This window comes from Hemicordylus capensis, chromosome 2, assembly GCF_027244095.1.
Source record: "Hemicordylus capensis ecotype Gifberg chromosome 2, rHemCap1.1.pri, whole genome shotgun sequence".
NCBI classification, from domain to species: domain Eukaryota; kingdom Metazoa; phylum Chordata; class Lepidosauria; order Squamata; family Cordylidae; genus Hemicordylus; species Hemicordylus capensis.
Genome location: NC_069658.1, coordinates 250,734,746 through 250,761,430, shown reverse-complemented (window position 1 = coordinate 250,761,430; position 26,685 = coordinate 250,734,746). Strand labels below are relative to the sequence as shown.

General features: G+C 46.1%; 1 protein-coding gene across 3 annotated transcripts in view; it reads right to left on the bottom strand.

Moving 5' to 3' along the window:
- Positions 1-14,034, bottom strand: part of LOC128343033 (complement C4-like) — an 83,817-nt gene extending 69,783 nt beyond the window's left edge. Inside the window, exons 1-5 of one of the 3 annotated variants that reach the window (XM_053291376.1) lie at positions 13,922-14,034; positions 6,014-6,203; positions 2,283-2,469; positions 303-373; positions 113-201 (exon numbers count right to left, since the gene is read on the bottom strand). In XM_053291376.1, coding sequence (XP_053147351.1) covers positions 113-201; positions 303-373; positions 2,283-2,469; positions 6,014-6,203; positions 13,922-13,998 — 614 coding nt within the window. In that variant the 5' untranslated portion in view covers positions 13,999-14,034. Of the gene's footprint in view, positions 1-112; positions 202-302; positions 374-2,282; positions 2,470-3,483; positions 3,617-4,003; positions 4,076-6,013; positions 6,204-13,921 lie in introns of those variants that run through there. The other 2 variants (XM_053291378.1, XM_053291377.1) reach the window with 2 other exon arrangements.
- Between the last annotated feature and the right edge of the window lie 12,651 nt (positions 14,035-26,685).

Below are 26,685 nucleotides of genomic sequence, written 5' to 3'. Positions count from 1 at the left end.
TCCAACCATGAATTTCACCTCCACCCCCAAATGCCCATCCTGTGAATGGGCCCATGAAGCAGAGAGGCAATTCAGGCCAGTCAGCCTTAGTTACACCACTGTTGAAACTTACTCAGAGATATCAGGGATAGACAGGTGATCGTTTATCACAAAATTCACTGGCACACGCTCAACTTTCCGGATCTGAAGACCTCGTGAGTTCTAATAGCGACAGACACACACACACACAGAGAAATGGTTTTATAACTCAACAAGATAAATATGTTTTGAACTGCAGAGGGCCTGAACAAGCTCCTCATTACCTGCACAGTGATGACAACTGGCTCAGTGCTTGGCCGCAATTTGTGATCCAGGGCAAAGACTCGGAAATTCACTGGAATGGAGGAATCAAAAACGAGGGTGAGAAAATAAAGTGAGACAGGTACTAGGCAGATTCAGAGGCAAAACTGAACCAGAAGGAAAACCCTGATATCTTCATGGCTATGGGCCAAATTAGACGTCGTGATGTGATTAGCCTGGTGGGGTCACTTTTTTCTGATGCAGACAGCACGTACATCAAGTGTTTGATCCAGATTATGACCATTAGGGAGGCTTTAATCCTATCCTTCTGCTGTAGTCCCATTCTAGACTGGAGACCCTGGAGTATGCTATTTACACAGTGGTCCTATTAAAATTGAGTAGACCTTTAGAGCAACTCCCGAGACACACTGCCTGACATCTACAACCAAGATTTGATGTTGGGTGATGGATGTCAGGTGGTGAAGGGAAATGTGGCCAGAGAACTGGACATTTCGGGGTTCAGACATCACAAAATGGGCAGAATTTGCAGCTTGCACCAGGAACATGTGCTCGCTGGGATTCAGTGACTGGCAGGCAGACATATACTTTCTGTTTGTACATATGAAGCCACCCAATGTGTGATAGGGCTTTAGTTTCAATGGTGTCCTAGCAGCCTTTCCAGATTATTACTACCTCCCCATTTTCTCCCAGTAGCACAAGTTGAATAATAGTACTTCTTCATCAACCAATACGTATATGAAGATGTCTTATCCCGAGTCAGACCCGCTGTCCAGTCCAAAATTATCTACTCTGTCAGTGACTCCCCAAGGTATATGGCTGAGCAAATTCCCGGCTCTGCCAACCAATACCCTTTTCACTCGTGACAACAGGGATCGAAGCTGGGACTTTCTGATGGATGCAAAGTATGTGATCTAGCGCTGAGCTTTGGACCCTCCTGGATGGTCGCCAGGAGTTGACACTGACTCGATGGCATAACAACTTGGATGGGGTTTTGCCATGCTACAAGGGCATGTTTGCTTCTTTGCGGGAAGGGGGAAATCAATATAGTGATATAGGAAGCTGCCTTATATTGAGTCAGACCATTGGTCCATGAAGCTCAGTATTGCCTAAACTGATTGGCAGCAATTATCCAAGGTTTTTTAGACAGGATTGGTGTGCACTGCAGCAATGGAGATGGTACCGCCCAATCAAGAAGGCTTTTTCTTTTTTAAGAGTGGGGAGCTGAAAAGATGGTAATCTTGCTGTTTTCCAGTTTGATTTTTTTTTGGACTAGATTTCAAGACGCTCGCATCAGACTAGTATAGTAGAGAACTCTTGTGGGGGAAACTTTGTCAGGGGGGAAAGTTTTTTTATGGTCATAGACTGGACATAAGATGGCATGTTCCATCACCAGTGATGTAATACTTTTCTCCCAAGAAACGCTTGCCTTTAACAGCTGCATGACTGGCAGAAATTAAATAGGTTCAGCTTCCCCCCACCATGAAGATACTGTGATGAAAAATGCTTTTGGCAAATTTGATTTCTGCCTGTCAAATAGCTGTTAAAGGCACAGAGCCTCTGTTAGTGGCAGTGGAGGGGAGGTGGTATCTGTATATTAGAAGGTGACAGCAGCAAGTATAGACAGTGGGAGCAGTGAATTTATTTATTTACATTTATATCCCACTCTTCCTCCCAGGAGCCCAGAGCTATACACATAGTTATGTTTCTCCTCACAACAACCCTGTGACATAGGTTAGGCTGAGAGAGAAGTGACTGGCCCAGAGTCACCCAGCAAGTCTCATGGCTGAATGGAGATTTGAACTCAATTCATCTCAGTCCTAGTCCAACGCTCTAACCACCGCACCGTGCTGTCTCTCTGGATGACTCCCAGAAGACAAGCCTCTCTTATGCCTATCTATTGTAGCCTGCTGGGAAAAAGGATTACCAATGCTAACAGAAATAGAACACTGCAAAAACATTCAGTGGGTTACAGCTAGGCTCACCCTTTTGCTGTGGGGTGTAAATTGGCTTGTCCGTCTGCACCAGCAGGTACCCTTGCCGGGCACTCCAGCGCAGGTTGAGGGTTTGAACGCCGCCATTGGGGAGCAGGGAGTTGCGGGCAACAAGTTGGATGTAGCGGTTCCGTCGCTGGCGAGCCAGAACACATTCGGTAAAGAGTTCGTGGGTCACCTGAGAGAATAGACGGGGTGAAATTGAGGGAAAGAGGTGATCGCCAGAGGCAAAAGTGGTATCAAAATGGTGGTACAAATGCTGGCAACCTCTAGGCTGGATTACTGCAAAGCGCTCTATGTGGGGCTGCCTTTGTATGTAGTCTGGAAACTACAGTTGGTCCAGAATGCGGCGGCCAGGTTGGTCTCTGGGTCATCTAAGAGAGAGCATGTCACTCCTGTGTTGAAAGAACTACACTGGCTGCCGATATGTTTCCGGGCAAAACAAGGTGCTGGTTATATTACCTATAAAGCCCTAAACAGCTTAGGCCCCGGGTATTTAAGAGAACATCTTCTTCACCATGAGCCCCACCGCCTGTTAAGATCATCTGGAGAGTTTCGTCTGCAGTTGCTGACAACTTGTCTGGTGGCTACTTGGGGACGGGCCTTCTCCGTTGCTGCCCCTGGACTTTGGAATGCGCCCCCTGTTGAAATAAGAGCCTCCCCATCTCTGGCAACTTTTAAAAAGGCACTGAAGACACATTTATTCACCCAGGCTTTTAATTAGACTTATAGCTTTAAAAATTTTAATACTTGGTTTTAAATGTTTTTAATGTTTTAAATGATTTTAATTGTTTCTTGATTGGATGTTTTAAATGATATTAATTGTAAACTGCCCAGAGACACAAGTTTTGGGCAGTATAGAAATATTATAAACTAGCTGACCTGTGCGGCCACCGCCGCCCTGCGGGGGCCGAGTGCAGCCGCCGCCGCCTCGCCTCCGCGGCCGGGCCCGGCCAGTCCCGCCGCCTCGCTTCCGCGGCCAGGCCCGGCCAGGCCAGGCAACCTCTCTCTCTCCTCCCGCCCCCCGTCTCCGGCGGGGCAGAGTGCGGCGGCCGCCGCCAGTGGGCCTGGCCGGCCCCAGAGTGCCGCCGCCGATGCCGCCGCCGGCCCCAGAGTGCCGCCATCAGGCCCGCCGCCTCGCCTCCGCAGCCCGGCCAGTCCCACCACCTCGCTTCCGCGACCGGGACCAGACCCGCAGCCTCACTGGGCCCCGCCGCCTTGCCCCGCCTCGCTGGGCCCGCCGCTCGCTGGGCCCCGCCACCACGGCCTGGCCTGCCGCCATCGCTCTGGGCCCGCCGCCACGCCCCGCCTCACGGCCGGGGCCGCCGCCGCGGCCCTGGGCCCGCCGCCTTGCCTCCGCAGCCGCCCAGCAAGCGAATTCTCCTGGGTGTGCTGCCAACCAATCGGGCGCCCCCTGCAGCCCAGCCAATCAGCTGGGCTGCTGGGATGCATTTCTCCTGGGCACACCCAGGAGAATTATATAAATAAATAAATGAATGAATAAATAAAAGGCCTAATTCACATAAACAGCAGACCAAGTAGTGAAACTTCCTGGACTGAACCACTTCAGATTGCAGGTGAGGATTTGCATGGTTGTGTTTCTTCAGCCATGTAAACAAAGTTCCCTCCTCACAGAAAAAAAGTGAGCGCTTTCTCACGATTGGTGAAAAAGGGCTACAGGATGAACGGGGAGGAAGACTTGAAATGCTTACCTCCCCATAGACAATCCGGGCTGCTGGTCTGGGCACGGAGGTCACACGGCCAGACATGCAGCTGCCCCCTAAAGTGGTGCAGTGGGTTGGGAGCCAAGGCGCATCGCCCCGCCCCTGGGACTCCCATAATGCATTGTGCGAGTGCACGTTGCCTTATGGGGATCTCTCTGATGCTTGCTGGGAGCCCCGCAATCTCCCAGGCCCATCTGCAGACGATCCAAAAAATGAGGTTATGGGGTTCCAGAGCCGGGCTTGCCACTGCGGTGCCGCCAGAAGCCAAGCAGCTCCCAGTGGTTCTCACGCACAGTGGAAACCGGGCTGGGCTTCCTTAACCCAGTTTCCCCTACGCGTGAGAACAGCCTCAGTGTATCACTTTAAAAGCCTAGGCTAGAACCCTTTCCCCTACTCCAAAAGTTTTTTGTATCGAGTTCTCAATCTATTTTGTATTCGGTCACGCAATCTCTCACGCGCAATCTGAAGTGGCACTGTCCAGGAATCGTTTTACTAATTTCACATGCTGACTTCTGCAACATACATGACTGACACATGCTGGCATATGCAGTATATTTAACTAGGATGACTTATACAGAATCAGAGTTGAAAGTGTCTTAGAGCTCATCTAGTCCAACCTTCTGCAAGACGATGAACTGCCTCTATGCCAGGTTTTGCCAGAGCTGCCAATCCTTCACGACTGGTCTGGAGTCTAGGAATCAGAGACTACTGAAAGCAATCCTGGTGATTTTAATAGCTTGATGGCTTAATGCAGGGGTTCTCAAACTTGGGTCCCCAGGGCATTTTCCGGACTACGAGATTTGCAACGGGTAAAGCGTTGCAAAGCGTGATGGAATAGTGCAACGGTTTAAAACCGAGAGTAACGCGTTATTCAATGCTTTGTTGTAGGCTGGTGGCCATTCATATTTTCCGTCCATTGCAACATGTTTTCAAGGCAGGACTGCCCCTCCTCCTGCTCCATTTGGGCCAATGGATTTGGAGGGGCGGGGTTTGACATGATTTTTTTTTTTTTGGTAACTTCTCAGCTGCCTTGTGCAAATCCGCCAGCAGGGGGAAGCGCCATTCCAAAACAAAAATTTGTCTAGCATCATTCTAGTTTTGTGCAAGCAATAACCGGGGGTGGGGGATTAAAAAAAGAAAAGAGGGGGAGTGGGATGCATGAGGAGATCCTTCGGAGTAATAAAACAAGGGTACTGCTTATTGGGTGGGAGCAAAAGGGAATCTTGTGGCAAGCCAGGAAGAGGGAAAGACAGGAACTGGTGTGCCTCCAAAAATTTAAATAAATAAATAGGAGGGACGAGGTGGAGGGGAGGGCTGTGGAATTGCACAGGAGTAAATGAATCATTACTCAGTTCAATGGGCTTCCTCTTCAGTAAAAGTGCATGAGAAAGGGTTGGATTCAGAAATCTGCTCAGTTGCACTAGTATGAGTCTCTGGCCAAAGTAGCAAATTAAAAGGGGAATACACAAAAGAACCCTGGTGGAACAAGAATAATAAAACCCCTCCGATCTCCCTCCCTCCCCCTCCCCTTCTGTGTTGACAAGCTCAAGTTATATTGGAAGCAAGCGGATGAGGCGGGAGGAGTGGGGTTTGGAATCTGTGGGGAGAAAGGAGGGGTAATCCAAGATTTCTCCCTGCTGTTTCTCTCCCCGCGGTGAGGGGCTGGAGGAAACAAGCACGGGCAGGGATGGGTTGAGAACTGTTCATACTGCAACACGCTGCAGTGAATAAACTCCATTGCAAGCCTCCCTACCATGGAAAAATACAGCGACTTTCCTGCAACACTATTACCACGTTATAGGGCCATAATGCATCATTAAAATTTGAAACAAGGCACCGGAAATATGGACAGCACCCTGCTGAAAGTGCAGTGAGTGCGATGTCAAAACATTGGCAATGCAGAGGGGCACTTATGGGACACGTGGCAGCGTGTAATCTGGAAAACGCCCAGGAGACAGAAACACAATTCCCCTCCTCAAGGGTAGTAGCACCACCTACCTTCAGAGTAACCTTTTGCACAAAGGTGTTGGGCAAAAAGTTGAATGACTCCTCATTGGAACATTTTTTCATGTTATTCTCATTCTGGAAATAGATTGTGCCTGAGAACCTGGATGTGGCCCCCTCGACCTGAAGCACGATCCCCACCTCGGCCCCCACTGGTATCACACTTGGGGCAACCATTAGCAACCTGCAAAGTGGAGATAAGCAATGAGATAATATATTTACAACTCTAATCCACACTATCTCATGAAAAATTATTGGGAAAAATTCCATCTTGAAGGGTGGAAATCTCTGTTTAGAGCGAAAAGATTATTCTGGGGAAAGAAGAACATTTACCAGCCCATATGTTATTTTATTTTACATATTTTTACATATTTTGTCTCAATAAATTAACAAGAAGGTTGTCATCAGGTTCTAAAACTCTTAGAAGGAATTGCTTGTTAACAGCAGTTCCTGTGCCCATTAGTGGGTACTAGGAGATAAGTTCTTTGCATCCGTCTTCACAGCAGAGGATACTGAGCATATACCTGTTCCTGAAACAGACATTTTGGGGATGGAGGCTGAAGAACTGAGTCAGATAGAAGTGATAAGAGTTGATGTTCTAAACTGTCTGGAAAAACTGAAAACTAGCAAATCGCCAGGGCCAGCTGGCATCCATCCAAGAGTCCTCAAAGAACTCAAATGTTAAATTGCCAACCTCCTTGCTAAAATATCTAACTTATCCCTGCAATCTACTGGAGGGCTGGAAAGTAGCAAATGTAACACCGATTTTAAAAAGGGATCCAGGGGCAATCTGGGAAATAACAGACTGGTTAGCTTAACATCCATTCCAGACAAATTGATGGAAAGCATTCTCAAGGATAAAATTGCAAAGCACATAGAACAACAGGCCCTGCTGGAAGAGAACCAGCATGGCTTCTGCAAAGGTAAATCTTGCCTCACAAACCTTTTGGAGTTCTTTGAGAGTGTCAACAAGTGTGTGGATAAAGATGATCCAGTTGACATAGTATACCTGCACTTCCAAAAAGCTTTTGACAAAGTTCCTCATCAAAGACTCCTGAGGAAACTTAGCAGTCATGGGATATGGGAACAAGTACATGTGTGGATTGCTAACTGGTTGAAGGACAGGAAACAAAGGGTAGGGATAAATGGAGAGTTTTCACAATGGAGGGAAGAAAGAAGTGGGTTCCCCCAGGAATCTGTACTGGGACTGCTGCTTTTTAATTTATTCATAAATGATCTAGAAACAGGGGTTTCTGTTTCCCATAAGGGGAAAGCAGCGAGTTGGCCAAATTTGCAGATGATGCCAAACTATTTCGGGTAGTGAAATCCAAAACAGATTGTAGGGAGCTCCAAAAGGATCTCACCAAGCTGGGTGAGAGGGCAACAAAATGGCAAATGTGGTTCAATGTTGGCAAGTGTAAAGTGATGCACACGAAAAACCCCAACTTCAAGTATACATTGATGGGATCTGAGCTGTAGGTGACTGACTAGGAGAGGGATCTTGGGGTCGTGGTCGTGGATAGCTCATTGAAAGTGTCAACTCAACATGCAGCAGCTGTGAAACAGGCCAATTCCATGCTAGGGATCAATAGGAAGGGGGTTGAAAATAAAACTGCTAATATTATAATGCCCTTATACAAAACTATGGTGCGAACACACCTGGAGTACTGCATACAATTCTGGTCACCACATCTAAAAAAGGACCTTGTAGAACTGGTGCAGAAGAGGGCAACCAAGTGATCAGGGGCCTGGAGCACCTTTCCTGTGAGGCAAGGCTACAACACCTGGAGCTATTTAGTTTAGAAAAAAAGATGACTGTGGGGAGACATGATAGAGGTCTATAAAATCATGTATGGAGTGGAGAAGGTGGATAGAGAGAAATTCTTCTCCCTCTCTCATAACACTAGAACTAGGGGTCATCCCATGAAATTGATTGCTAGGAAATTTAGGACCAGTAAATGGAAGTATTTTTTCACACAACACATAATCAATTTGTGGAATTCTCTGCCACAAGATGTGGTGACAGCCAACAACCTGGATGGCTTTAAGAGGGGTCTGGATAACTTCATGGAGGAGAGGCCTTATCAGCGGCTACTAGTCTGAGGGCTAAAGGCCACCTCTAGCCTCAGAGGCAGGATTCCTCTGGGTACCAGTTACAGGGGAGTAACAGCAGGAGAAAGGGCATGCCCTCAACTCCTGCCTGTAGGCTTCCAGCGGCTTCTGGTGGGCCACTGTGTGAAACAGGATGCTGGACTAGATGGGCCTTGGGCCTGATTCAGCAGGGCTGTTCTTATTTTCTTATTAATTCCAGGTTCCTTCAGCTGTCACGGCTTGGGCTCTACTGTGGAGAGAGTTTTCTGTTCAAGACTTGAAGTTGGGCAATGTTCCCTAATTTTATTATACCTGGAGCTTTCCCAGACAGCAGGCTTTACCCCGGGTTTACAGTGAGGCTTTACTGAGAGTTTGAATTTGCCCCAAAAAACTGACGCAAAATTGGATTGTTTTTTACACCTGACATAAATTGGGCTAGGCCCTAACACACAATGAAAAATTCAAATTATGTGTGAAGTGCTCCCCAATATCTCGCACGGACTTCAGCATGAATCTGGCCGATGTGTGAACGCACACCCTCCATTCCAGTGGAGAAGCGAGCTAAAAGCCCAGTTTGAGAATGCTCTTGGGGCACAGCTCTTTTAATTGGGATTCAATGTAGAGGCACGCTGTTCTCACACTCAAAAAAACCCCACCTCTTTTTGACTTACGATTTTATGAAAGCCACTTTGGCAGGCCTTTGGTCTGCCAAAATAACCAAAATATCATAACAGTAAAAATATTTTCTTTCAACTACTATAGTTGCCAGAGCAAAAGGCAGGCATCTTCCTTGCATTTGCAGGATCGCCCAGTTAAAATAAATCCCTAGCACACAATCCTCCTTTTAATTTGCAGAGTCAATTAGAGGTGGGACTGTACCTTCTGGGCAATGATGATGTTAGTGTTGCCAACTCTGATTGAAGCTATTCCTTCGTACCCTGGCCCTCTTCCCCCATATTTTCAGGTATTTTTCTCAACATCGAGCCATTAAAACCTCCAGGATTGCTTTCAGTAATCACCTGGAGACTCCAGGCTCCTGAAGGTTTGGCAACCTTTGAGGATGCTTCTGGGATTCCCCCATATCCAGCTGCAGTAAGCCTGCATCGGGGAGCCCTGGTGTGCCCTTCCACCTTTTGGGATGCTGCTGCCGCCGCCTTCAACATGGCAGAATAATGAGAGATCAGTGCTGCACTAGACCTCTCTGCTCCATTACATGGACTTTTTTATTTAAAACCCTACATTTATATAATGCCATTCTGAGAATGATGTCTATTATGGGGGTGTGGTGTCCTGCCCACTGCCTCTTTGTAACAGCCTTCTTACCTGTTGTTTTAAGAATGCTGCAGATAGAGCCATGATTCAGTGAAACCTGGTGGCAGGCAGAGGGTGGGGTCTGTGGATTGCATTAAATTTCTCATACCTTCCCTTCTTTTTGTGACTGTTAGCCATGACAGCTGAAGGGAAGTCTGTGTCCACTAGCAGTGTAAGATAGACTGACGGTCAAGTGCTGGGCAACTAGCTTTCTTATAGGCTTCCTAGGCATCTGGCTACCTGCTATCAGAAACATCTAGCTGGACTAAGACACACCTTGGGTCTGATTCAGAAAGGCGATGCTTATGTTCTAGTTTTAATCCAAAAAGTTCTTTTCCACATTACGGACTGTTCCCATTCTTTTCACTCTTGGAATCAAGAAGGTTTCAGTAGGGGATTAATTTCCACCATTTCACAATACTGATATTGGCTTTAGTCCACAGAGTCCTATTTCCTGGTCTTTTCTTCTGACTACGTGCAGCCTTAATATCTCCCAGCAATTGCAATTTTGGAATTTCCAATATTTCACAAATATTAAAAACATAAATATGTTTTTGTTTTGTTTTTAAAGAACATGCTGTTTTGAATATTGTTTTTGGCTGATCCCACTGCCTGTTCACAAAATATCCACATAAGAACAGCCCTGCTGGGTCAGGCCCATGGCCCATCTAGTCCAGCATCCTGTTTCACATAGTGGCCCACCAGATGCCTCTGAGAAGCCCACAGGCAAGAAGTGAGGGCATGCCTTCTCTCTTGCTGTTGCTCCCCTGTAACTGGTATTCAGAGGCATGTTGCCTCTGAGGCTGGAGGTGGCCTATAGCCACCAGACTAGTAGCCATTGATAGACCTGTCCTCCATGAATTTATCTAAGCCCATTTCAAAGCCATCCAGACTAGTGGCCATCACCACATTCCATGGCAGAGAATTCCATAGATTAATTATGTGTGGTGTGAAAAGGTACTTCCTTTTGTCAGTTCTAAATTTCCTAGTCTTCAGTTGCATGAGATGACCCCTGGTTCTAGTGCTGTGAGAATGGGAGAAAATGTTCTGTGTCTACTCTCTCTATTCCATGCATAATTTTATGCACCTCTACTATATCTCCCTGTAGTTGCCTTTTTTCCAAACTAAAAGGTCCCAGATGCTGTAGTCTAGCATCATAAGGAAGGTGCTCTAGGCCCCTGATCATCTTGGTTGCCCTCTTCTGCACCTTTCCCAGTTCTACAATGTCCTTTTTGAGATATGGTGGTGAGAACTGCACACAATACTCCAAATGTGGCCACACCATAGATCTGTATAAGGGCATTATAATATTAGCATTTTTATTTTCAATCCCCTTTGTAATGATCCCTAGCATGGAATTTGCCTTTTTCACAGCTGCCTCACACTGAGTCAGTTCTTTCAATGAGCTGTCCACCACGACCCCAAGAGCTGGTCAGTCACTCAAAGCTCAGACCCCATCAGTGTATAAGTGAAATTTGGGGGTTTTGCCTGAATTTGCATCGCTTTACACTTGCTTACGTTGAACCACATTTGCCATTTTGTCACCCAGTCACCCAGTTTGGAGAAATCCTTCTTGAGCACCTCTCAATATGCTTTGGATTTCACGACCCGAAATAGTTTAGAGTCATCTGCAAATCTGGCCACTTCACTGCTTACCCAAGCTACTAGATCATTTATGAACAAGTTAAAGAGCACTGGTCCCAGTACAGATCCCTGGGAGACTCCTCTTCTTACTGCCCTACATTGTGAAAACTCTCCATTTATTCCTACCTTCTGTTTCCTGTCCTTCAGCCAGTTGCCAAACCACACATGAACCTGTCCCCTTATCCCATGACTGTCAAATGTACTCAAGAGCCTTTGGTGAAGAAATTTGTCAAAAGCTTTTTGGAAGTCCAGGCATACTATGCCAGCTGCATCACCTTTATCCACAAGCCTGTTGACACTCTCAAAGAACTCCAAAAGGTTAGTGAGGCAAGACTTGCCCTTGCAGAAGCCTTGCTGGTTCTCCTTCAGCAAGGCCTCTTCTTCTATATGTTTAACAATTTTGTCCTTAAGTATGCTTTCCATCAATTTACCCAGCACAGAAGTTAAGCTAACTGGCCTGTAGTTGCCACATAGTAATTGGCAAGTGCCACAGCACAAACTTTGGACCCAATCCAAAACTTGGCTGGATCAAACAGAGAGTAAGGGCAACTGGGCAGCAAGAAGGGGCACTGTGCAGGTACAATACCTCTTCCAGACCCCTTAGCACTGACAAACTATATTCCAGCAGTCTTAGATATATATATAGAGTATTGGACAAGTATCTCAGGAGACTTAGGACTTTCCAAAAAGCAAATAAAAAATGTACATTAAAATATCTTGTCACCTAAAAATTATATATTATATTATATTACATTATATATTTATCATGTAATAAACATTGCTAATAATTAAAATAAATTTAAAAAGTCATGTTGAACAGAGGGAAAAGTTTCTTTCTATCGAACAGCAGCTTGGTGCAGAGCACTTGCTTTGCATGCAGAAGGTCCCAGGTTCAAACCCAAGTATCTTATACAGCTGAGAAATACCTGTCTGAAACCCATAAGAGCTGCTGTCAAGTCAGTGTTGACAATACTGAGCTAGATGGTCTGTCTAGCCAGGCCTGCTCAACTTAGGCCCCCCCAAGCTGTTTTTGGACTACAACTCCCATAATCCCCAGCCACAGTGGCCAATAGCCAGGGATTATGGGAATTGGAGGCCAACATCTGCAGGAGGGCTGAAGTTGAGCAGACCTGGTAGACCAATGGAATGGACCGTTTAACTCAGGTAAGGCCGGTCTGAAGACAGATCATCCTGGAGAGAATCTATCTATGTGGTCGCTAAGAGTTGACACCAACTTGACGGCACTTAATTAATCAATCAATCAAGGCAGGTCTGACTCAGGATGGGCCTTTGACTTGAACCAACATGGCTTTTCTTATGAACATTAATATATTCCAACCTTCAGTGTGTGGGAGAATGTTTAACAAAAGAGGATGGGCCTATAGCTTAGTGGCAGAGCACCCACCTGCTTTATATGCAGAAGGTCTTGGTTTCAGTCCCTAGTATCACCATGTGTAGGGCTTGGAAAGACCCCTGCCTAAAACCCTGGCGAGCTGCTGCCAGCCAGTGCAAGCATTACTGAGTTAGATGGAGCTGACTCAGCAGAAGGCCGTTTTGTACATAGGTGAATAGTTTTATTTCAGACTAGGCAGTGGGACCCAAACCACAGTCCCTTCCCACATTTACAGTTTGCACCCCCATTCCCTCACCCGCGTCTTAGCTGTCCCACCATCTCTCGGGTCCTCTCCTGATACCATTTAGTCTTGACCCACTGCAAGGGGTGAGTTAACCCTCCCTGTCCTCAGATGCCCCTTTCAAAAACACTCTTCACAGTTTAAATATCTTGTGCCTCTTTACCAATATTTTGACTAGCTCAATCAAATATTTTATTATTTATTTCATGTTTTTCTAGCTAGCCTGTCTTTCATGAGGAGGAGAGGAGAGGAGAGCTAGTCTTGTGGCAGCAAGCATGACTTGTCCCTTTAGCGAAGCAGGGTCCACCCTGGTTACATATGAATGGGAGACTAGAAGTGTGAGCACCGAAAGATATTCCCGTCAGGGGATGGAGCTGCTCTGGGAAGAGCATCTAGGTTCCAAGTTCCCTCCCTGGCACCATCTCCAAGATAGGACAAGATTTTTAAAAAAAATAAAAAATAGGACAAGATTTTTTTATTGAACCAACAAACTACCAAAGCATACAGTACGTTGGCTGAGAGAGATTCCTGCCTGCAACCTTGGAGAAGCCGCTGCCAGTCTGTGCAGACAATACTGAGCTAGATAGACTAATGGTCTGACTCAGTGTATGGCAGCTTCCTATGTTCCTATGTTCCATGAGGACCAAAACCAATCCAATAAAATCATAACACAATCAAATAAATCCAAGCAATTAAAATCAAAAAGCAGCAAAATCTAACAGCACACCAGAATCAGATGCTTTAACAAAAAATCATTAGATTGCTGTCTTTTTGTGGCAGTGCTCTTTCATCTTTATCTGTTCAGCAACAGGCAGAAATTCAACAGGTGCAGAACCCCCACCCCACCCACCCCCGCCTAACCAGGCAGTGCAACAATGCAGAAAGCCTCATCTGCTGAACTTCTGCTTTCCACATAGCTGTTAAAGGCACTGGAGCTTCATCGGAATTAAAGTAAAGTGTGCCATCGAGTCAGTGTCGACTCCTGGCAACTAGATCTATTCTTTAGTAGAATACAGGAGGGGTTTACCATTGCCTCCTCCCGTGCAGTATGAGATGATGCCTTTTAGCATCTTCCTACATCACTGCTAGGTACCAGCAGGGATTCGAACCAGCAACCTCTGGCTTGCTAATCAAGTCAGCGCCAGCAATTACCCCTATCTTACTCAGGGAGAAGCCAGACAGGGGAAACAGTAGCAAGTCCACCCTTGCCCCATATATTCACCTTGGAGTTTGGTGGCTCAGGGCTACCAGAGTCCCCATCCATGCTAGCCAGAGCAGCAGCAGCTTTTGAGAGAACATCTCTGGGCTGCGTCTGTGCAGGGCAGATGCCTTCTCTGCTCTGAGGCTGGAAGGAGATTTTGCAATACTGTATAGTCTGAGAGCCAAGCTGGGAGGGGGGGGGGTGTAGCGGGTGGGTGGGGGGTGTTTACCTCTTCTGATAATAATTGACAACCCAAGGCCCTGCCCTCAAGGCAGCAGGAGGCCTGGTTGAGTCAGATCGTTGGGAAGCCTTCCAGGGAAAGAGAAAGAGAGAGCCAGGGAGAGCCAGCCCTGGCCTGAGGCATATTGATATAATACAAGAAGAAGCAGAAAGGGGAAGATAGCAAGGGGTTGTGAAAACAGAATCAGTCCATTCCATCACATGCAGGAAATGCCAACCCTTCTTCTTTTCTCTGGTCGCACTGGGCACAAATATGATGTCGTGATGAACGCATTTGGATATTTTTTTTTTAAAGATTATTTTTATTTTAGATTCACACAATGACATCTCTGAACAAGAAGGTTCAGATAGATGAATTCTGCTCTTAGCCTCCTCTAAAATCCTTTGCATTTACAATCCAACAGAAACCAGATTCACAGTACATGGGTGGTGGAGTGTCCTAGAGCAGGGATTCTCAACATTGGGTCCCCAGATGTTATTGGACTTCAACTCCCATAATCCCCAACCAAAGGCCTCTGGGGCTGGGGATTATGGGAGCTGAAGTCCAATAACATCTGGAGACCCAACGTTGAGAATCTCTGTCCTAGAGAACCCCAACAGGAGGTGTGTGTCAGTCCACCATGTTGTTTCAAGATGGCAACCACTTAAAGTATAGACCACATCTATTTGTAACTGATGTGCTGTCAGATGCAAGCCAAATTCACAGCATGTGTGTGCGGGGGCGGGGGGCTAGGTAAGTGTCACCGTGTTAAAAGAAGCGGAAAGGAGGCTCTGTTAGAACTACTAGTCACAGTTTATATGGAGCTTCTGTAGGCAGAAATTAAAGCACCAGTGTCATTCTGAGAGCAATTCGGGGTGGGGAATGGCGGCTGCCAATAGGCTAAGAAATTGCTCAGAGTTTCTCAGGCCTGCCTGAGAAATTGCCGAAGCTGGCTGCCCATTTTTGCCACCTGAGGATATAGTGGTGAAAGTGGAAGGGGCATTTAAATTGAACACTGCTCAGCCTAACTTAGTGGTTAGAGTGCTGGACTAGGACTGGGGAGACCCGAGTTCAAATCCCCATTCAGCCATGATACGTGCTGGGTGACTCTGGGCCAGTCACTTCTCTCTCAGCCTCACCTACTTCACAGGGTGGTTGTGAGGAGAAACTGAAGTATATAGTACACCGCTCAGGGCTCCTTGGAGGAAGAGCGGGATATAAAATGAAAAATAATAATCATAATAATAACCAGAGAAGGTTGCCATCAGCCCCTCAGGATCGGCCCTGGCATCTCCAGGAATCAGCATTGGTCTGCCGATGACAACTGAAAGCAATCGTGGAGATGCTGATGGGTTGATACTATGAAAAAATATTAAAATGTGTGTGTTTGTTTTTTTAAAGCAGTAGGTGGAGAGGAAGAGAGAAAACTCTCATATGGTGTTTAGTAGAAGAACTGGTAATTGGCACATCCATGGGGCGTACACAGACTCAGGGATGTCCTTTAAGGGTGTGTGTAAGATCCGGAGCAAGTTTCAAAGTGCTGCTATTGGATATTGTTACAACAGATTTGTTCAAGATTGATTTCTGTGTGTTTTTTAATTAGACTATTTTAAGAGCATTTATTTATGCCTCGTAATGATCTGCCATTTAGTTATTTGTGAAGAAGAATTATAGGTGGTCTCTAGAACGTAAAGGTGATGGATTTTGCCCTCCTAAACTGTGCTGCGTGCTGGACAGACCATAAAGGTCATGGGGTGGTGGGTGTCACTTTTTTATATCAGCCCTACTGATTTATCAGGAGCAGGGGTGGAATTCTGAATTGCGATGAAATTGTTGGTTGCTGAAGCTTGGATTGCCAACTTTCCCCTGGCCTTCGTCCTCCTGTGCTTTTAATGGCAGCCTGGCATGTAGGAATGACCACTATAATAGCTTTCCTGCTATTTTGTCTCCTTGCTAGGAAAAGCTTCATCTGCTGTGCTTCGGAGTGTCAAGCTGTTGTTTAAGGCAAAGGAAAAGGGACTAATGAAAAATGTGGGAACCCTAAATTGCTCCCATTAATTAAGTGAATTTAATCTTGTAGCTCCAGGGAGAATATGCAGAGTGGTAAAAGGGAAGGAACAGCCAACCAGCTTGTGAAATGTAGGTTTGATTTGGAACTAGGTGGTGACTTGGCACAGTCTGCAGTCTGCTGGATTTAATGTGTGGCCTTGGAGAGATCATGACTTGTCATCCTTGGTCAAGTCAATTTCAACTCCTCGTGTCCACAGAGCCCTGTGGTTTTCTTTGGTAGAATACAGGAGGGGTTTACCGTTGCCTCCTCCCGCGCAGTATGAAATGGTGCCTTTCAGCATCTTCCTATATTGCTGCTGCCCGATATAGTAACAGCAGGGATTTGAACTAGCAACCTTCTGCTTGTTAGTCAAGCATTTCCCCGCTGCGCCATTAGGTGGCTAGGACCAAGAAGACTCAAGTTCAAATCCCCATTCAGGGTTAATTCAGGGTTCACTCATGAACCCATTCAGGGTTCATTCAGAGTCACTCACTGGGGTGACTCTGGGCCAGTAATATATCTTTCAGCATAACCTACCTCACAGGTTTGTTGTGAGGATACACATAACCATGTACACCACTCTGGGCTCCTTGGAGGAAGAGTGGGATATAAATGTCAAAATAAAAATAAATAAAACTACAGATCAGGCAGCCATTAAAGGGACAGGAGCAGTGGCTGTCACAAAGGTGGAAACCCTACTGCTGTCTGGTAGAAATTCAACAGATGAAGGTTTCCACCTCCCCACACCATGTTAACTAAATGGGATCTTCATGTACAATGATAGTATACCTCTGAATATTTGACAGTGGCAAATAACAACTGGAGTTCCATTCACATTCTAATGAGCCACCACAGCAATTGAGAACAAGAGGAAACCACTGCAGTGTCACAAAGGTTGCTACTTCCAACACTGAAAGTGTAACCCAGGCAGGAGTCAGCCCTGGTGCTTTTAGAAATGAAATACTGTATTGTTAGACAGACAGACAGATACACACACACAACTGTTGTTGCCCCTTTCTTTCTGAGAGGACTCCCTTGCCTTTAAGAACTGCCAGATGCAGAAATTCAACCGGCACAGCTCCTTCCAGAGTGGTCATGGAGAAACCTTCACTTCTGTCAGCCAGGTATCTGTTAAGGGCAAATAAGTTTTACCAGAGGGGGGGGACCCCGGGGGACCCCCACCCATCCCCAGCCTCGCCAAAAGCCCATCCCCATGACCCACATTCCAAAACTGGACATTGCCCTGGGAACAAACGGTTCTTTCCCTCTGTCCAGCCTCCTGCTGCTGGGAATGAGCCCCACGTGATTAACAAGAAATCCACTTGTCTGTATAAACAGAAAGTAACTCCTGGTTAGAACCAGGGGGAGTTTTATGCCAGATACTTGTGTAAGAGTGGATTGGGATTCTATGGGCATTGGTAGAGCTAGCAAAGTTGGGGAGACATTAACAGCTCCCTGTCTTTTGGGGGTCGACTAACTCAGCAGGTGAGAGGGCACTGAATAAATCCTTTTCCCTCCATGGTTAATTAGCGGCTCATTAAGCGTGCAGTTGGAGATGATATTAATTAGCGCTGATTGGGATTGAGGAGTGGAACCCCTAATAAATCCCCCCTTCCTGTCTCTCTCTGGTTTTAATTAAGCAAAACAGCCAAGTAATTAAGGGACTAATTAGCGGAAGAAAAATGAGCCAGCATGTCTTAGAATCTCATTGCTAAGCTGTTGTTGTTGGACACGCTCTGTCATTGAATCTGTTTTTCTCTTCCCGTCTCGCCCTCTCCCTGGTCTTCTAGGCCCTTTCGCTCACTTTTTACCCTGCATCCAGTCACAAACAAAGATATAGCTGGGGCTCAGTATCTGAAATATGTGATATAAAAAAGATGTGAGCATGCATCAAGTGCATTCCCCTCACTCCTGAGTATGAATACGTAAGAAGCTGCTCGAGTCAGACCATTGGTCTATCTAGCTCAGGGTTGTCTACTCTGATTGGCAGCAGCTCTCCAGGATTTCAGACAGAGGTCTCTCCCAGTCCTACCAGAAAATGCCAAGGATGTAACCTGAGACCTCCTGGGACCTTGATTTAAAGACACAGGAGCATTGAAAAGTCTTAATAGTCCTTTGTCCATACTGGACAGGCTGGAGGTGCAATTGCAATTTATTACTTTAAAAAAACTCAAAAAAACTAACACAGAGACACACACATACAATCTGCTTCAGAACAGGGGCTTTCCCAGACAGCAATAAAATGCAGCATCTGCAAAACTTTTGTGCAAATTCCAAGTGTGATCTTACTCACTGGACAGATGCTCCTGCAGGCTTCCAGCAGGAGGAGATTGTCTTGCAGGCTTCCAGAACAATATTACCCTAAGGAAACACTTAACCTAAGGAAACACAATTTTACCTCAAGTACACACCTGAACAAGGACTTTATGTAATTTTCTAAAAGCATCACTTGCTACCCAGCTCTCACATTCAAAGAACCTATCCCTTTTCCCAGTTCCCACAAATGTAGTGAGTAGGTTCTCAGAATGCAAGAGCTGACCATCAGGTGGAGCTGTGAAAATGACACAAGGCCCCTCCTTTTTATGTGTTCAGAGGGTAAGATTGTGCTGGGAAGGAGTATGAAAGCCTGCAGAAGCATCTGTATGGCGAGTAAGAACACATTCATACAAAAGCTTTGCAGATCCCATATTTTGTTGTTGTCTGGAAGAACCCAGGGTCTGAAGAAACATGGAAAGGGAACACACACAAAAGTGGAAGGGAACAATTTGGAGATGAAGTCATGTGGATGCTCCATAAAAAATGAGTGAAGAAAGAATGGCAATTTCTAATTTAGCAGCACCCCAAGATTCTATTATATCTGTCATCCAAACACAGCAGAGGCACTGACTGAAATTGCAGCTACATCAAAGATTTCCCCAGGGTGTGCAATTTAAGCTCTTTTACATATTGTTTTTGGTTATGATCCATCTGGATAAAATGAGATGATTGCAAGCAGTGCCCATTTTGTATGATTTCCATGCCTAACTGAATATCCTTACCGCAAACCCTGTTTTTAATCAAGCTTTTTGCAATCCCAGGATCTACCCTACTCAGCATATCTGCTGTTAAATCGGCTCACATTAAACAAGCAGCGGTAAAGAGAGCATAATAAAGTATTATACAATGTACTATAAAGACAGTGTGCAATTACACCATTGTACAATTTAGTATAAACAGCGGTGCTCTAACCCCTGGACCTTGGGGCCCCAGTCTGTGACCTCCCAAGGCCCGGGGGGGCCTCCAAAGGCTGTGGGGGGGCTCCTGCCGCCACTGTGAGCCCTTCTCAGTGATGTCACGGGCTTGCGACACTGTATTCTAACCACACGGGTGCATCAGAGTGCCTCGCAGTTCTCAGAGGACACTGTGCTGGACGGTCAGGCTCTCAGTGGCCATTTCCGCTCTGCCTGCTGCCACCAGAGGCAGTGGGGAGGCCTACTTGCCTCCTGGCCTCCGGCCATGCACATGGCCCCCCGGCTGCACACATGGGTGGCTAGAATATCGGGGAGAGGGGCTCACAGCGGTGGGGAGGAGGGCCTGAGGTAGTGGGGAGGAGGGCTCACGGTGGCAGGGAGGAGGGCTTGTGGCAGCGAGGGGTGGCTTGCAGCAGGGGCAGTCCAGGTGCGTAGCTTGCCTGGGTGCACCACTGAATATAAAGTGTGTGTGTGTGTGTGTGTGTGTATGTGTGTGTGTGTGTGTATTCTAATTGTAAGGATTGCATTTGGGAGTGGACCCCAGGCATAATCATCACCGACCAGGTGCCGGAGAGAATAAACCTGCCAGTTTTATTTATTTCTTTATTTTCAATGCATATGTACAGCCCCTTACATTAAAGACAAGAGGGGAAGGAACATCCTTGAGTTGCATTTACTCCATGTGGTTTTCTTTGTTTTATAACTTATTGGTTTTACTTTTGCACACACTGCTGTTGCAGACCTAATTCTTGGGAGACAACCTGGAGTGTTTCTAGATGGCAATAAAGTGTGGGAACTGCAAAGCTTTCACCTAAGTTCCAAGCACAATGTACAGATGCTCCTGAAAGATTCCATGCTCCTTCCTAGCACAATTTTACCGTCTGTACACACGCCGATCAGGGAGGGACCTCTTGTGATTTTCTCAGCACCACCTGCTGGCCAGCTCTTGCATTCCACGAGGAACCCATGCTTTTCCACAGTTGCTACAAAAGTAGTCATGAAAAAAGATGGGTTCTTCTCAGAATGGAAGAACTGGCCAGCAGGTGGCGCTGAGAACATCAAGCAAGATCACTGCTTGGCATGTGTACAGAAGGTAGGATCACGTTAAGGAGTGCAGAAACCTGCAGGAGCATTTGTATGGTAAAATCATGTCTGGAATTCGTGCAAAAGCTTTGTGGAACCCTTACTTTATTGCCATCTGGAAGCACCCCTGGAGAGCAATGTTAGATCCTGAATAGTTTGGCTCAGGGTTTCTCCATCTTCTGGTTCTTTTGCCTTCTCTTTTCTTGGACTATTGTCCTAAAGATTTGTGTGAACTGCATTTCTGCAACTTCAAATTTGAAGAAAAAGAGACTGATGTCCTTCTGGGCGCTTTCCAGACTAAACCCTATGAAGGTGTCACAATGATCTGCTAAGTGTGTTTCCATACTTCCTGTGTTGTGACACAGCAGTCCCTATGCTGTCAGCAGGGTGCCGTTCACATTTTGGATGCCTTGTTTCGGATTTAATCGCTGCGATTTAGTGCTATAACCTTGTGTGTCCGTTGCAAAAAAGTAGCTGTAGGAGTTTGAGATTCTGGGTGTAATCTGGAAAGCGCCCTGGAGAGTGACCTGCAAGAAGTCTTCTATCTTCTCATCTGTACTAGTAGAAAAAGAAAAATTCTGATCAGAGGTGGAGATTCAGGAGTTGCAAGTGAAACTGTATCTTGTACTGCTGTTTTGAAAGGTTGCAGGAGGCAGTGTACTCAAAAGAGTGTACTCAAAAGAGTGTTTGTTTGCACGTTAAGTGGTGTTTACATAAATATGCACACAGTTATTTTGCAAAGCATTTCCTTCTGAGGCTGCTTTGCCATTAGTCAACTTCAGCTTTGAAGATAAAGAGACTACCTTTTATTTTAGCAGAAAAGTTTCACTTATCTACCTGGTTTAGGACTGTCGACTCTGAAATCATTCCTTGATATCCATAGCTTTCCTCAATACAAGCCATTAAAATCTCCAGGACTGCTTTCAGTAGTCACCTGGAGATCAGTGCCAATTCCTAGAGACTGCCCACTAGCCCTGGCAGGTTGGCAACCAAAACCCCATCTTAAAATGACTTGCAGGGCATTTTACAATTAAGCACGCATGCACACCAGATTCCCTAGAGTTAGCACTATCAAAACTATACAAAGTTTTAAACTATCCAAGAAAAGGAATAAAACACTAAAAGGAGCCAGCAGGTAAAATGCTGAAAGCATATGGCACTGAAACTGTATTGAAACACTGGCAGGGGCGTAACTATCATAGGGCAAGAGGAGACACTTGTCTGGGGGCCCACTACCTGGGGGGGGGGCCCAGAGGCAAGTCACATGACTGACTCTCCCAGCCGCGCACCCTCCCAGGTTTCCTTCAGTTGTATTCATCCTCCAAAATTGATGTGGGTGTTAAGACCTGGAGCTACCAGAACAGCATGTCTTTCTCTAGTACCATTAAATGACTTGCATCGTCCACAATTTACAAAACCTTTTAAAAATAATTTAGGATGATGTTCTATTGTAGCACATATAACAATTTTACCATGCTTTTTGTTACCACTATTCAGCCTCATTTAAGATTTCTTTACTTCATGAGCTGAGCTTCAGTGATGGGGGGCATTCTAAAATCTTGTCTCTGGGCCCACCCCAACTTTGCTATGCCCCTGAACACCGGCCAATTTCTTCATTTCTTTCTTTCTTTCAAAATAAATATCTGAAACACAGGTTCTCATTGCAACTTCACATTGGATGAACATGACTTTTTATAACCTCTGTTAAATGGACAAAGAGACACCTTTTAATGTGGTGGCTTGCCTATATTTAGGAGAGCAAACGTTAATATTCAGCCCAGCATAGCATCTCTTCCAGCAGGAGTGCAGAGCCCATCCCCCATTTTACTGAACTCTGCTCCAAAACCTAATACAGTCAGTCATCCTTTGCCAACTGTGGGTTTCCCAATAGTGGATTTGAGTATCCGCAATCAGGAAATTGTGACCGATCTTGCCAACCGCGACCTGAGTATCTGCGGTTTGGTGAGATGTTTTTCGATTTGGGTTTTGGGGAGGCGATCAGGGGGTCATTTTGGGGGACTGGGGTCATTTTTGGCAGTCAGGGGTAATTTTGAGGGGTCAGGAGGTCATTTTCAGGGATAGGTGGGTCATTTGGGGGGTCAGGGGGTCATTTATGGGGGTCCTCTTCACTCTTACTAACTCCTGGTGATTTGGGGGGGATTTTTTTCTAATTTTTACTGTATTTTGCGGACCTTTCGCAACCATGATTCCCCTAATCCCCTGTTTGCTATTTATTTCAATGGATTGTCTACCACGAATACCCCAACCATGAGGCTTTCCTGGAACAGAACCCTTGCGTTTGATGAGGGATATCTGTAACCCATATCTCCCCCACACCACACCGAAGGATCGTCAGGAAGTTTGGTCTGGGAAGCTATCAATATGCTGACAGCACTCAGATCTATTTCTCCATACCAACTTCATCAGGAAATGGCATGACCCCCCCCCCCCAGTACCTGCTTGGAGACGATATTGGGCTGGATGAGGGATAACAGGCTGAAGTTGAATCCAAACAAGATGGAAGTACTACTACTACTACTATAGATATTTATATACCACTCTACAACCAAAGTTCTCCAAGTGGTTTACACAGAAAAAACAAACACATAAATAAGTACTGTCTGTAGGGGGTCGAGATCCGAGAGATGGTTTAGATCTGCCTGTTCTGGATGGGGTTATACTCCCCCTAAAAGATCAGGTTCGTAGTGCTCTTGGATCCCAAACTCTCCGTGGTCTTTCAGGTTGAGACTGTGGCCAGGAGTGCTTTTTATCCGCTTCGGCTAATATGCCAGATACGTCCATTACCGGAGACAAATGACCGTAAAATGGTGATACATAAGCTGGTAACCTCTAGGCTTGACTACTGTCATGCACTCTACATGGGGCTGCCTTTGTACGTAGTTCAGAAACTACAGTTGGTACAGAATGTGGCAGCCAGACTGGTCTCTGGGTTTACCCGAAGGGACCATATAACACCAATTCTAAAAGAACTGCACTGGCTGCTGTTATGTTTCCGAACGAAATACAAAGTACTGGTTATTACCTATAAAGCCCTTAATGGCTTAGGTCCAGTGTACTTAACAGAACGTCTTCTCTGTCATGAACCCTGTCGCCTATTAAGATCATCTGGTGAGGTCCGGTTATGGTTGTTGACAACTCGTTTGGTGGCAACTCGGGACCAGGCCTTCTCTGTGGTAGCCCCAGGGCTTTGGAATGTGCTCCCTGCTGAAATAAATCTCCGTTTGCATTTAGGAGGACCCTGAAGATGTACTTGTTTTCCCAGGCCTACAACTGAGACCAAATTTTTAAATGTTAACGTGTTTTTATCTATTACGATTTTTATCTTTTTACAAATTTTAAATGTTTTATATTTTATATGATTTGTTCATTCTGTACACTGCCTAGAGATTTTGATATTAGGTGGTATATAAATTCAATCAATCAATCAATCAATCAATGTAGCTATAATTGAGCAAAAGGGTTCAAAGAACACGGGCCCCCAGCTCCTGAGGGCCCTCTAGCTCCACCCCTCCCTATTTTCTTCATTATCTCCCTCACTCTAGGGAGCCGCCAGAGAGAGGGATGAACATGAGCCCCCTCTCCCCTAGATACATCCCTGCCCCCCCCAAAGTGTCTCTTCTTTCCCAAAAAATGTTAAGTGAGGAGTTGCTCATCAAGGAGGACCAACAAAAAGAAGTACTTTTTCACACAACGCGTGATCCACTTGTGGAACTCTCTGCCACAGGATGTGGTGACAGCCAACAACCTGCATGGCTTCAAGAGGGGTTTGGATGACTTCATGGAGGAGAGGTCTATCAATGGCTACTAGTCGGAGGGCTGTGGGCCACCTCCAGCCTCAAGGGCAGGATGCCTCTGAGTACCAGTTGCAGGGGAGTAACAGCAGGAGAGAGGGCATGCCCTCAACTCCTGTCTGTGGCTTCCCAGCGGCATCTGGTGGGCCACTGTGCGAAACAGGATGCTGGACTAGATGGGCATCCTTGGGCCTGATCCAGCAGGGCTGTTCTTATGTTCTTATGTTAAGCCCTCCCTCCATCTGCTCCCCTGCCTTCCGGTGGCTGTGGCTGGAGTCTCCCTTATGTTTCTTTTTCGTTTGGGAGACAGGGTTCCCTTTCCCCTCTTGTGCTGTGGAAATTCCTGCTAACTGAGCAAAGAGGTCTCTTTTAAACTGGTGATTCTCTTCTTAACAGTGGGAGAGCTGAGCAACTATCCCAATCCAGCCCCAGCACAGCATCCCTCCAGAGACTGTTGCTGGGGTCTGCTGTATTTCATTTTAGACTCTGGGCCCTTTTGGGACAGGAAGTCCTCTTCTTTATTATTTATTTATTTGTCGATGTGGACTGCTGTATGCACTTCGGTTGAAAAGTGCTATATAAAGTGTGATATAAGTAGTAGTAGTAAACTGTTCGGAGAACATTGTTGAAAAGTATTGTGTACATCCTAATAATAATAATTTATAAAGAATCTCAACACTGTACAATAACAGATGAGAGATTAAAAACACACAATAAAGTCAGTGTGAAAACGACTCAGAACCAGTCATCAAAACACACCAACCCATAGCAACAATTACCCAGCAACCATCTGCGAGTCTCAAAAACCTGTACAAACAGCAACGCCTCAGCCAGCCTCTTGAGCACCTGTATTTGTATTTATATAGCTCTACCCAATGCACTTAGTGCTTTATGCAGAATTTGAAGACAGGCTCCTCTCCCATAGGATAGGGATGTGCATGGAACCGGCAGCAGCTGGTTCGAAGGTGGGGGTGGGACAACTTTAAGAAAGGGGGAGGGTGCACTTACCCCTCCCTCCGCTTCCCCCCACCCATGCTCCATTTGTAAAGACCCTGTCAAGGCACCAGCATACCTTCTTGCCACCCCATCCCCTCTGTGGCCGGAAATGCTGGGCATGCATGCATTAGCCACCTAATGGCGCAGTGAGGAAATGCTTGACTAACAAGCAGAAGGCTGCCGGTTCAAATCCCCGCTGGTACTATCTTGGGCAGCAGCGATATAGGAAGATGCTGAAAGGCATCTTCTCATACTATGTGGGAGGAGGCAATGGTAAACCCCTCCTGTATTCATCCAAAAGAAAACCACAGGAGCCAGGAGTAGAAATTGACTTGGTGGCACACTTTACCTTATGAGAAAGAAGTTAATTTTTTAGATACATTGAATGACTGTGCTCTAAAACAGTTGATTTTGGAACCAACCAGAGAGAGGGTGACCTTGGACTTAATCCTGAGTGACACCCAGGATCTGGTGCGTGATGTCAGTGTCATCAACCCTTTAGGGAACAGTGACCATAGTGCTATCAAATTCAGGATACATGCGGGGAGAGAATCACCAAGGAATCACACAGACACTTAAGAAACTTCTCCAAAATGAGTATAGTGAAAAGCAAACTGAAAGGGAAAATCAGGAGAGTCACTTCGCTCCAGAATGCATGGAGTTTACTCAAAACCACAATACTAGAAGCCCAGTTAGATTGTATACCCAAAAGGAGGAAAGGTACCACTAAGTCCAGGAGGATGCCAGCATGGCTAACAGGTATTGTCAAAGAAGCCAAAAAAGGGAAGAAGACTTCCTTCCGAAATTGGAAGGCCTGTCCAAATGAAGAGAACAGAAAGGAACACAAACTCTGGGAAAAGAAATGCAAGGTGACAATAAGGGAGGCAAAAAGAGAGTTTGAGGAACATTTGGCTAAAAGCATCAAGGTGAATAACAAAAACTTCTTTAAATACATCAGAAGCAGGAAACCTGCCAGGGAAGTGGTTGGACCATTAGACAAGGAGTGCAATGGATTATTAAGGAGAATATGGAGGTTTCAGTCTTTCTTGGTGAGCTTGAGCATGGTGGAGCAGAGCTGAGGGCTAATAGTTCCTCCCGCTTAATTAAACAGTTACACAAGGAGGGTTCAGTCTTGTGTTGTGCAGCCTTGTGTGGTGCGACGCTCACATCTGCTCTGCCTCTCTCCATCTCACCCACCCTGTTCCTTTCTTTTCCTCGAGCTAGAAAGCAGGTTGGTGGTTTGCCATCCTGCCTTTTCTTCCAGGCGCCGTTCCTCCGACCATCCAGTTGAGGGCAGCAAATAGACAGAGAGACTCCACAATTGCCAACAGCAGCCAAGGCTTAGGAAGAGGAGGGGAGGTGTTAAAAGAAGGGGGGGGGGACCAACAGAGAAG